Source organism: Nelusetta ayraudi, unplaced genomic scaffold, assembly GCF_046127955.1.
Source record: "Nelusetta ayraudi isolate G7.1 ecotype Tasmania unplaced genomic scaffold, CSIRO-AGI_Nayr_v1 ptg000042l, whole genome shotgun sequence".
NCBI lineage: Eukaryota > Metazoa > Chordata > Actinopteri > Tetraodontiformes > Monacanthidae > Nelusetta > Nelusetta ayraudi.
Genome location: NW_027466092.1, coordinates 19233188 through 19244193, shown reverse-complemented (window position 1 = coordinate 19244193; position 11006 = coordinate 19233188). Strand labels below are relative to the sequence as shown.

General features: G+C 43.1%; 1 protein-coding gene across 1 annotated transcript; it reads right to left on the bottom strand.

Annotated features, from left to right (window-relative positions):
* Positions 1–3480: 3480 nt before the first annotated feature.
* LOC142894134 (phosphatidylcholine:ceramide cholinephosphotransferase 2-like) lies at positions 3481–10936 on the bottom strand. The gene is made up of 7 exons (XM_076035297.1): positions 10786–10936; positions 7083–7894; positions 6884–7001; positions 6476–6533; positions 6065–6160; positions 5275–5441; positions 3481–5172 (listed from the first exon to the last, which is right to left on the bottom strand). Exons 2-7 carry the CDS (start codon positions 7628–7630, stop codon positions 4999–5001), a joined length of 1161 nt encoding a protein of 386 aa, XP_075891412.1. The 5' UTR covers positions 7631–7894; positions 10786–10936; the 3' UTR covers positions 3481–4998.
* Between the last annotated feature and the right edge of the window lie 70 nt (positions 10937–11006).

Here is an 11006-nt window from a genome sequence, read left to right as displayed (position 1 = left end):
TCATCTCCGTCCTGCTTCTGGGATGATTTATTTAAAGCAGCAGTGAACTGAATTTGGGGTTTCGTACACAGCAAGCTGCTGTGTACGAAACAGATTTGGCGGCAAAATACATTACCTTTGGTCAACGCCGTCACACGTCAAAACATAGGCAAAGACAATGAATATAGTGTGAAAATATTAAAAAACGATTTTTAAAACCTGGTTTGTCCCTTATCTCTAGAATGAGTCAATTATTAAAAACTATGCTTTTAAAATTCTGCCCTTCAATGGATACCTCTCTTTGATTGAATGTTGTATCTTTTTTGACCAGTAGGGGCACTTCAGCGCAATTTTTCCACTAATATTCATTATTTGATACGTTTTAGTACTATGCGGATCACAACTTATTTATTTGATAATCCGGCGATACTAGATTTAGAGATGTTGAGAAACTATACAAGTTAAATACTGAATGCTGCGAAGCCCTTTGCCTTGTTGTTTTACTAAGACCCCACAGTATGTTGCGGTAGGACTGACACAAGTGTGACAGAACATAGAATACCTAGACGGTTTTGCCATTAAAAAAGAAAAAACAACCAAAAAACGAATCCGTTTTAGCCATTGATGAGCGATAGAAATAGAATCCCGGTTTCTGCTGTAGCGACACAAGAGGTTCCCTTAATGAAACTCATTCTTATTTCTCTACAGTCGTCCGTCCATCCGCTTGTCCCCCTCCTCAGCTACAGCCACACACACCTCACCACTTCCTCCCTGTACAGCCATCTGATGAGGACGACCGTTGCGTCAGCTGGCAACGCTCCACTGGCATCTCTGGCTTACCAGGGCAATAGCGCCACCAGGTGAGCAGATGGATGCTTTGGAATGTCTTTGAAACGTTTCTTGTTGTGACAACAGTGGTGTGAGAAACCTCAAAAATGTAATGGAACTTAGAAGCACACAAAAAATAACATCCCTAGAATGAAGCCAGTTATATGTTATAAATAAATAGGAGGTAGAAGAATATGTTAAATTGACTACATTGTGTAGATGAAGGGACTTATCATTTATGATCAGACAAATCAGCTTCAGTGTAGAGGGGCTACATCCAGCACTGTCCATGGTGCTGAAGACGCCTCCACATGCAGGGTGGCTCACTTCTCTCTGTGTTTTCTGCATGTTGTTTGGGCCCCCAGCGGCAGAGAGCAGGTCAAGAAGCCTTTGAACGCCTTCATGCTCTACATGAAGGAGATGAGACACCAAGTGTTGCTGGAGGGGCCACAGCGAGAGAGTGCCGCCATCAACCGCATCCTGGGCCGCAGGGTGAGAGCCTCCAAGCCCACGATGACATCACACTGGCCTCATGCCACAACTTGGTCCTCGTGTCTGGTGCAAACTTTTTGACTGGTGGGCCACAATGGGTTATAAAATTTGACATTGGGGCCGGAGCAGATGGATGGAGTGTTTTGGTGACCTACCTCATAGGAGTGAAAAATATATCATGGGATATGTAGAAAGCATGAGCTTTAATGTCTAATGAAAATTTAGAAAAAGCATTAGAACAAAATCAGTGTCTTTGAAGCCCCATGGTATTCATCCCATTACTGAAATGACTCTTAAAACACTGAAAAGGAATTATGAAATGCAGCCGTTTTATGACTTATCTACTATTAATAGAAGTTCTTCAAGTTCAACGGGCCCAATTAAAAAGCTTAACAGGCCGCATTAGGCCCCCAGGCCGTAGTTTGCCCATGTCTTGTTTAGTATAAGCATCTAAACAATAAAGTATTGTTTAGATGTGATTATGTTTCACTCCCATTTCATGCCTTCAAATATCTGATTCAAAGCAAAGTGAACATTGACTATTTGAAAAATACCTCAGTCACATCTTATTCCTCCATAAAACATTTCAAATGTGGTGCCTGCTACTATTGTAGGTATTGTGATACCTACTCAAATTAATCTGGAACATTGTGTGATATTTTTCATTTGCAGAATGTGTAGATCATGTAGATAAGATAAAAAAAATGTTTTAGGCAATGTCAGCTTCACAACTCACTGTGGTGGCACCAGGCCCAGTTACTTTAGTTAGTTAGTCGCGTTGGCTATTCAGCAATATGAGCATACTGCATTGGAAGGACTAGCCAACCTCTATCTTAACTGCTGCCTCTGATCTCTCTCCGGAGACCAGACATGCTTGATGGCGGTGATGAGTGATACTGAATACAGTACTGAAATATCAGTACCTGTTTGTATCCTTTTGAGGATGTTGATGATGTCCCCTGCCCATTTGTTGATTTGGTTACAAGAAATTGGTGGGATGGAAATCAGGTTTGCTGATCACAGCTCCACCTTTGCAATGTGTTGCAATGCAGGCTCACTGGCTTTGCCAACCAATCGCTTGCGCCATATACAGCCACCCGGCAAATGAGGCCAAGAAGGGCTGTTTTTGATGAAACACGTCCCACAACACTCAAGTGTCCGTCTCAAAAATCTTTAATAGTATTACTGACTCTGCTGCCTTTCATACCTGTATCCTATGTTGTTTTCTTCGTACCTTTTTTCTGTGTTAAGTTTTTTCATCTCAAAATCATTTGATTTTTTAAATTGATGACAAGTGAAATGAGTGCACCCGTGTCTGAAGATGAGACTGTATAATGATTTCATTTCCTGGACAAGCATACATACTGAGGAAGACTTGGTCGGTCAGACCACTACATTTTTTTGAGATGGACACTTGAGTGTTGCGGGCCATTTAAAAAAAAAACATTTTCTTTGGATTGAATTTCCAGGTCCTTGTACAGCTTTAATATTAATATTTTATTTAAGAATGCGTGTTTTTTTTTTTTCTATTTTGTTGAAAATTGATGCTCTGCCCCAGACGGTATAGCACCACCAGAGCATCACTTCACTGTTTTTTATTACCTAATATCTGAGAATGATGAAAATCAGCTATTGCCCCTTTAATCTTACTAGCTTTCACTGTAGTCCATATTTAACAGTGTCCCTGTGTCTCAGTGGCACGCTCTGTCGCACTCGGAGCAGTCCAAATACTACGAGCTGGCCAACCAGGAGCGACAGCTGCACATGCAACTCTTCCCTGGGTGGTCAGCCAAGGACAACTACGTATGTAGTTTTCTGCACATCCCAACATCCATACAGGTGTGCGCCTCAGGAAGAGAAAGGTTGACTTTTCTCATTTCTTTCTTCTGTCCAGGGAAAGAGAAAGAGGAAGAGGAAGCAAACAGGAAGTTTGTAACTAAAGGTTAAAGACTACAGACGGCGCCTTTTTTTGTTTTCTTTGTTACTGTGACCCCCGTAACCCTGAGCTCAAGGATAAGCAGGTATGGAAAATGAATGAATGAATGAATGTTACTGTGACAGCACACCCAACATAACATGCACAAAACACTTGGCCTGTGACTGAAACAGCATGAAACTGAGTTAAACTGTCTGGCTGTCTGGCATATATTTTAAAAGAACAACCAATTACAACAACTGTACTATTTTTTTATTTATTTTTTATTCTTAACAAATCAAAGTGTGACTTTTTTGCCACCCACTTAAACAAAAAAACAACATGTGAACTCTCTTAAATAACAAAACAAAATTCTTCATTAACCCAACTTGAAAATCAGCAGCAATTTTAGGCAAGTTTTGTTTCACTAAAAAGACCACTAAAACTTAACAGTAAATAAACCAGTCTGCTTGAGGCTCAGCAGGTCAATACCCTAATACAATTCTCTCAAAATATAACTTAAAAAAAAGAAGGATTAGAAACTGAAAAAGAGAAGAATTAATTTGTCAATGGATCTTTTGCTATGTGATGCTAAGTTGCTACCAGCTTCATTAGTACTTACTATGGAAGTCAGAAATACATAAAGACCTGTACTGAAGCTGAAACTACAACTACAAGTAGCTTTAGTCTCTTTTTAGCTTTCATTACTGGATAACGTAGAACAAAATAAACCTTTGACAAGTCGTGTCGTTTGTCTAAGGGAGAAACCAAAAGGCAACATTTTCATTCCGCTTTTGGCAATCAGTTGGTCTTAGCTAAAAGTTTATGAAGACCAGTGAGCGGTAGTGAACAAAACTTTACCTCTACTTTTTTGGAAAAAGAGAAAATTGTCTACACATTACCAAGGAGTGACATTATAACGTTAGCTTTCTTTCACTTCCCCAAATCAACAACGACCCAGTTTATGAATAGAAATAGACTATGTTAATTGTTTAACTCGGGTCTCATTAGGTTAAGACTTTTAAGATTTTACATTTGAGACAGACTTCTTAAATAAATTAAATAAAAAAACATCAGCGCTTTTCCTCTGTCCATGAAGCGCCACAAGCAACGTTAGCGCTAACATTTGATAGTTTAGAAACAAGTGTCCAAAAGAGTGACATTATACATTAAGAGACGATGAAATAACAGTTTGTTCCTTCTCATTCCAAACTTTCAATCAGGCACATTGTTAGCATAGGAAACAACTGCAATAAGTAAACAAGAACTGACTCACTCTCCGTAAAAATTAGCCCAAGTTCTGGATTTAAACACTACAGCTACGCCGCACACATACCCTGCGTTGTCTAACAGGAAGTAGGCAGTGAATCTTCAGCAGGTGGGATGGCTGATGGAGGAGCATGATGCACTTCATTCTGCATCAAAATCTGGAGTGTGCAGATAGGACTTCTAATTCCCAAGAGACAAATATGGCAAACGTAGAAAAAACTGACATTTATGAGACGAGACACAATATTAAAAAGGTAAATCTAATAGGGGCAAACAATGTCTGCCACATCATGGAGATCAAGGACCAACAAGCGATGACATATGAAGACAATATAGGTAAAGTCTTCTTTTCTTTTCTTTTCTTTTAATCCAAGTGTTTGGCAGCAAAGGAAACAGTTTGTTTCAAGTCTCTGGGTGGAAAAAAGAATGCCAGGTGGTAGTAATGACGCAGTGGTGACATCCTTGGAGTGCAGGCACCAGCAGAAAACACTAGCTGGTGTGAAAATGCCTCCTCCTCACTCATCCCTTCCCCCCTCTACAATCCTGTACCTCTGCCTGCAGGAGGAGGGCGGTGTTATGGGCCACGAGAACGCAATGGGAACCGTGGCCTGGACATTGCACTCCAGGAAGTTGAAGACGCGGTTCCACCAAACCCTGGACAGGAAACTGCTGGGAACCTGACGCGTGGCCTGGACAAAGACACGGGACACAGTGGGAGGAAGAAAAGTGAAACACAAGAGCGCGACGGGAAAGCAGCGCTGTGCCGGAGTCCTGTGGGGGTTCTGACGTACCTGCATGTTAGCCATGGTGTGGTACCACCAGAAGATCCTGGTGGTGGCGATGTATCCCACCAGCACGTCGATGCTGTAGTGCTCGTGAGCGACGAGGATGCAGAGGACGCCCGTGGTGCTGAGAAACCAGCAGAACCAGTGGTACCACCACATCCAGCGCGGAGAGTCTAGACGCAGGAAAAGTCACAGAGGAAAGTTTGTCCCGGTGGGAATTGCACACCATAATAAAGCTATGATGATCACGTTAAGGTCACCGTCAACTTTGACTGCAATATGTTTAACAAGGTTCTAGGCTAATTTTTTGTTTTGTTTTTTTGCCCAAACTTAGAATTTTAGGAGTGCAAGCAGAAAATCTCGAGGCGCACTGTAAAAAGACTTGGAAAGAAAATGTTCACATTTTCTCTCATTTTCAATGCATTACTTGTAAAGACTTCAATCAAAAATGCAGAAACTATAATGTTTTAAATTCACAAACTTCTGATGTGGAAATAGATCAGCAATTAAATGCATTCAATAATTCAAATAAAAAGGTTTTTGGCAAAATTACTGATAACAAATGTTTTGTGTATATTTGTGAGTACATGCAAAATTTACTTGACAGTACAAGTACAATTTACTTGTACTGTCTAAACTTTTAGAGGCAAAATGTGACCATTTAGGAGCAGCCTGGAGCCCTGTTTAATACCTGCACTTCAGTCAACAACAAGGTGTCAGAGCCCACCACCAGTGAAGAGGCTCAAATGTGTCAAGTTTATTCTGCAGTGCAGTGCAGTGCAGTGAGTCTACTCACACTCTTTGATGAATAGATAGGACAGTGTTAACATCACAGTGTGACCGCTGTACAGGAAGTCACCGCACATCATGTGGGAGCCCGTGATTGACAGACCTACACACACACACACACACACACACACACACACACACACACACACACACACACACACACACACACACACACACACACACACACACACACACACACACACAGTTGGCTGTGTAAAGTCTATACACATCCTAAGGGCACAGTTTCCACAATACAAAGATCACAAGATTGCTGCTTGGAATAAACTTCAGTTGAATTCAACACATTTATTTGAATTGAACAGCTAACCAGGTATAAACTGCCCCTTACAGACAGAGAGTGATCACAACATGAATGAGGTTGAATTAGTGAGTGGAACACAGCTGCGGTAAGCGTTACCTCCTCCGGAGATCAGCGTCATGATCCTCCATATCTTGGCAGTGGAGTTGTTGTTCAGCTGCAGGGTTGTAGGGGAAGCGCAGTCAGCAAGACGTATGCCACTGTAGTATTGGCTAATGCCAGTGTGCCAAATACCCGTCAATATTCGTGGTGGCGGGGTTAGGGTGGGGGTCCCATCCTCCTGATTGTTACTCTTCATAGAAATTTCCTTAACATGCGGGAGGCCTATAATAACCTTACAATATTTCACCAATGCAACTTAGAGCTTCTCTGCATCAGATCTAGTAACATCATTTCTACATTTTCTCTATAATTTAATGGTTTAATGGGTTTATCAGGGGCGTATGGGGCGGGGGGCTCACTTGTATTTTGCACACTGGCTAACACTGAAAAAGCATGTCTACCCACCTTTGGAGCGCACTTCATGTGCTCCCCCGGCACAGGCAGTGTGGTGATGTACATGGTGACGCAGCGGTACATGTAGAGCGTGCCGATGAGGAAGAAACAGCGGCGACCCACGATGGACCTGGCAACAACCACGCACAAGTTAGGGTACGGACGCTACACCCGAGCTACGCGTGAGCGGCCGCGGCTCTGCGGGTCGTACTTGTGTTTGAGGAAGAGCCACTGGACGAGCCAGAGTCCCACCAGGATCAGCCCGTTGACCTCGGTGACCGTGAAGGCCCACGGCACTCGGCCTACGTAGTCGAAGAACTTGTCGGGCAGCGGCGGGTTCTTGCTCTTGTCCGGCACCCTCTCGTGCACGACGGTGATGACCACGGTGGTGAAGACCAGGTTGAAGACGGCGTAGAGGAAGGCCACCCCGGTCTTCCACCACTCCTTGGGCAGGCGGTTGCCCCGCTCCTCCGGCACGGTGATCTTCACGTAGTTGCAGTGTTTCCTCAGGCCGCAACTCAGCGAGTCGATCAGTTGGCTCTGCTTCAGCAGGTTGCCCATTTTGCCGCCCGCCTGGTGCCTCTTGCCGTCATGCGTGTCGACACCGGGCGGCGTGGGCTGCGGCGGGGCGGCGAGGCGGGCCGGCTTGCCGTTGGCAACGATTGGAGACAGAGGACTGGCTGGATTCAGGGTGGTCACGTTCACTTCCACATGGGGCCGAATGTCATCGCTGTCCTGGATCAGCTCCGACGCCGCCATTGGTCAACCTTGTTCAAGTCTGTCTGTGTGGGTGATTTTTGCCTCAGCTGACAAATTTCAAAAGCAGCCGGTCAGTGGGGACTGGGTTTCATCCACCAACAGGTCAGGCTTGACCAGTGATCCAGTGATTGGCGAAGGTTGATCAGCTCCCTTGTGTTTCTAAGATAGTCCACAAGCGTTGACCGACCTGGAGCAAGTGACAGACTACAACGGTGAGGTTGAACAACAGGCTGGAAACTGGTTGCTCTTCTCTTTAAAAGAAACCTGAGAGAAAGAACACAGTTATGAAATTGATGATCTGATTCGTTACGAATCATCTCTGATTCAGAAATTCTAGTGTGAGTCATAGACGTTTGTAAAGATTCGCACTACGCTATTCATCAGCATTTTGATTATTTTGCAATTTTGTATCTCCGACTCTGTTCCGCATATAAAGGTTATATTAAAGTGCCACTGATCGCAAAGTCCCAAGGGTTGCAAAATAGACCCATCTCTTGAGGGAGTGGGAATCATTGGGTAATCCAAACCCTACAAGTCCAACCCTGAAAACACCACAAAGTGCCAAGCAAGGAGGCAATAGGTATGTACTATTTTTATAGTCTTTGGTGGTATGACCCAGCCAGGCACTGAACCCACAATATCTCAGTCCTCCAACACTAGACGACTGAGATAAGCTCAAATAAAAGAATTATGTGCTGAAACTAAAGGTGAGTAAACTTACAAGGACAGATTAATTTTCACAGCAGGAAGGTAAGGGTATCAATCCCTAGTTTGCATGTTCTCCCTGTGTCTGTATGGGTGCTCTCCCAGTACCGTAGCTCCCATCAGTGAAAAGACATGCACATGATGCAAACTGGCAGCTCTGTCTAAACTGAATGAATGAACTGCTGATTTGTCCTGGGTATAACCCCATCTTTGCCTGAAGGCAACTGTGATAGTCTCCAGTAAAACCTGTGACCCTGAGTGCAGGGGAAGCAGTGATAGATAATGGCTGGATGTATGTATGTATGTATGTATGTATGTATGTATGTATGTATGTATGTATGTTTGGATGGATGGATGGATGTATGGAAAGTGCATTGTCCCTTCTTTCAATGTTTTTTTTTTATTATTCAACATACACCAGAGGTGATATGTCATTACAGTATATTAGACACGTATATATATATATTATATGTATATATATATATATATATATATATATATATATATATATATATGTATATGTATATATATATATCATATGCTATACTATATAATGTAAAACTATGTACTATTGCATAGCACATGGTGTTGAACGCTAATGGTTCCGCATGCTCACGCTGATCTGTCACACTGTAACTTTTGACCTGTCACACACACAAAACTGTTAAACATTGACTTGCCTGCTGCAACTCTTTTATGGATTTGGCTGAGGAACAATCAAATGTTTAACGACATTAAAAGTTGAGCCCTACACACCCAGCCACAGAACAAGTCAACTTAAAACCTCATGGTACATTTGCAGTCCCGATGAAACAGAGAAAACATCAATTCTTTTAAAATCATGCGGAAATGGCAAAAAAAACAAGCCTAATGTGCTTTTTGCCATACTTTACCAATTACTGTACAAATAAGTCAAGGTGATCACAATAATGCAGACAATTCTATAATTCTAAGCAATGTTTTTTACATGTTGATTCATGTTTTATTAATCTTCTGACAGACAAATAAAGGAATCTCTTTGATGAGCAACAATGACCTTTGCTGTTCTCATCTGAAAATATTTACTCAAGCCCTAATGGACTGTGGGTAATGAAACATTTTGGCTGCATTCTATTCATGTTAAGCACACACCATAACAAAAGACAAGACACCCACTCTGTGAGGATATTTGTGTGTTAGCGTTGCTGCTCGCTGATTTGCTGATGTGTCGCACTGTCAAGAGATCTCTCAGTCGTGTCAAATGCCACCGCTCCCCGCAGCCGCCCCAGCAAGGTTTCACACAGAGCGCATGCTCATTTGAACACACGTGTTGGAACATCTCTGTAAACACACCACTCACATGTTTGTTATGGGCACAACAAGACCAGGTCAGACTAGACCAGACTAATGGAAACAAAATATGAACGTCTAGATGAGAAGTGATTTTTCAACTCATGTTTTTTGAAGTGACTGGTCCTATTGTAAACTGGCCACAGAACAATACATTTGCCCACATTCACCTTGCCACCTCAACTTCTCCTATGATCTGCTGGTACCTAATAGGTAACACCTTTAAACACCGGATATCATCAACAGATATGGTGATAACTGTAGATTCATTTGACAAATGTATCTGACAGATTGGGTGAAAATGCATGCCACATAACCTATTTTTAAAGCAACAGCCAACAACACTTGAGCTCAGATCAGTTTATGTTCTGAAACAAAGAACGGTCCAACAAATTCTGCTATTTGGGTTAGGCTACGGGTTAGGGTTTGCCTGTTTCAGCAAGCTAAAGAAACGTTGACCTTTTTTCTCTTACTCCTGTCCTTTTTTTTTCCTTTTTTTTTCCTGATTGGGTCGTTTGCCCCTTAACAACTCACATCCTGTTTACCGCACTGCAAGACGATAATCAGCCTAACGAAGTTAGTTAGCATCATGGGGTTTGAATTTCACCCAAGTTTCAGCAGACTTGGCCGAAATGTGGAAGGCGCAGGACGGCAGAGGAAAGGCACTAAAAGATCACTTGTGTTGTGTTAACAATATTGGGAAAGGCAATCAGTTCCTGTTTAATAGGGCAACTGCCGTATTTTCTTACTGTTTTCTTCACAATGACATAACTATGGACTTTTAGCTGTCAGGTAGTACATGAAGCTGTTACTGACAAGTGGGCTGCGGGGGAGAAAGTCTCCCCCCTCCCTCCTCCAAAGAACCACATTCCAAGAAGTACTTCAGTCCACACACCTGACGTTAGTATTCGTGAATGTCAACCATACGCAGTTTAATTGCGGGATCAACAAACACTTGGAACGGCAGCAGAAAGGGCGATGCTGAGGCACTCGTCGCTCATTTGGACTAAACATAAACAGGAAGTAGGAAACAGACCTGTCCCACAACCTGTCCCTGGTCCTTCTCGACACAAAATGTGGACACAAACCGCTTGTTAGAGCTCCCAAAACACTAAACTCACCGTCAAAGCGAATATCTTCTCTTCTCTCCGTCGGCAAAAGTAAAGTTTCGGTCTCAGAAACTTGTCAGACGGCCACTGGCGCTCCGCCTTGTTACCTGTGAGGTTGCGCAGCCGTGAAGTGCGTGTACGTCAGCGATTGCCCCGCCCACCTCGGAACCGCCCTCCCTCCGCCACCGGCTGGTCGGCACAACTCAGCAAGAGAGGTGGTGGGGGACGTCATT

What these genes read in the sequence shown, in the direction of transcription:
- LOC142894134 (XM_076035297.1), bottom strand. Translation starts at nt 7,630, where the DNA reads ATGGCGGCGTCGGAGCTGATCCAGGACAGCGATGACATTCGGCCCCAT. An exon ending in ACATGAAGTGCGCTCCAAAG is followed by an intron (nt 6,534 to 6,883) that starts GTGGGTAGACAT and finishes ACAACCCTGCAG; the next exon opens with CTGAACAACAACTCCACTGC. An exon ending in CTATCTATTCATCAAAGAGT is followed by an intron (nt 5,442 to 6,064) that starts GTGAGTAGACTC and finishes TCCTGCGTCTAG; the next exon opens with ACTCTCCGCGCTGGATGTGG.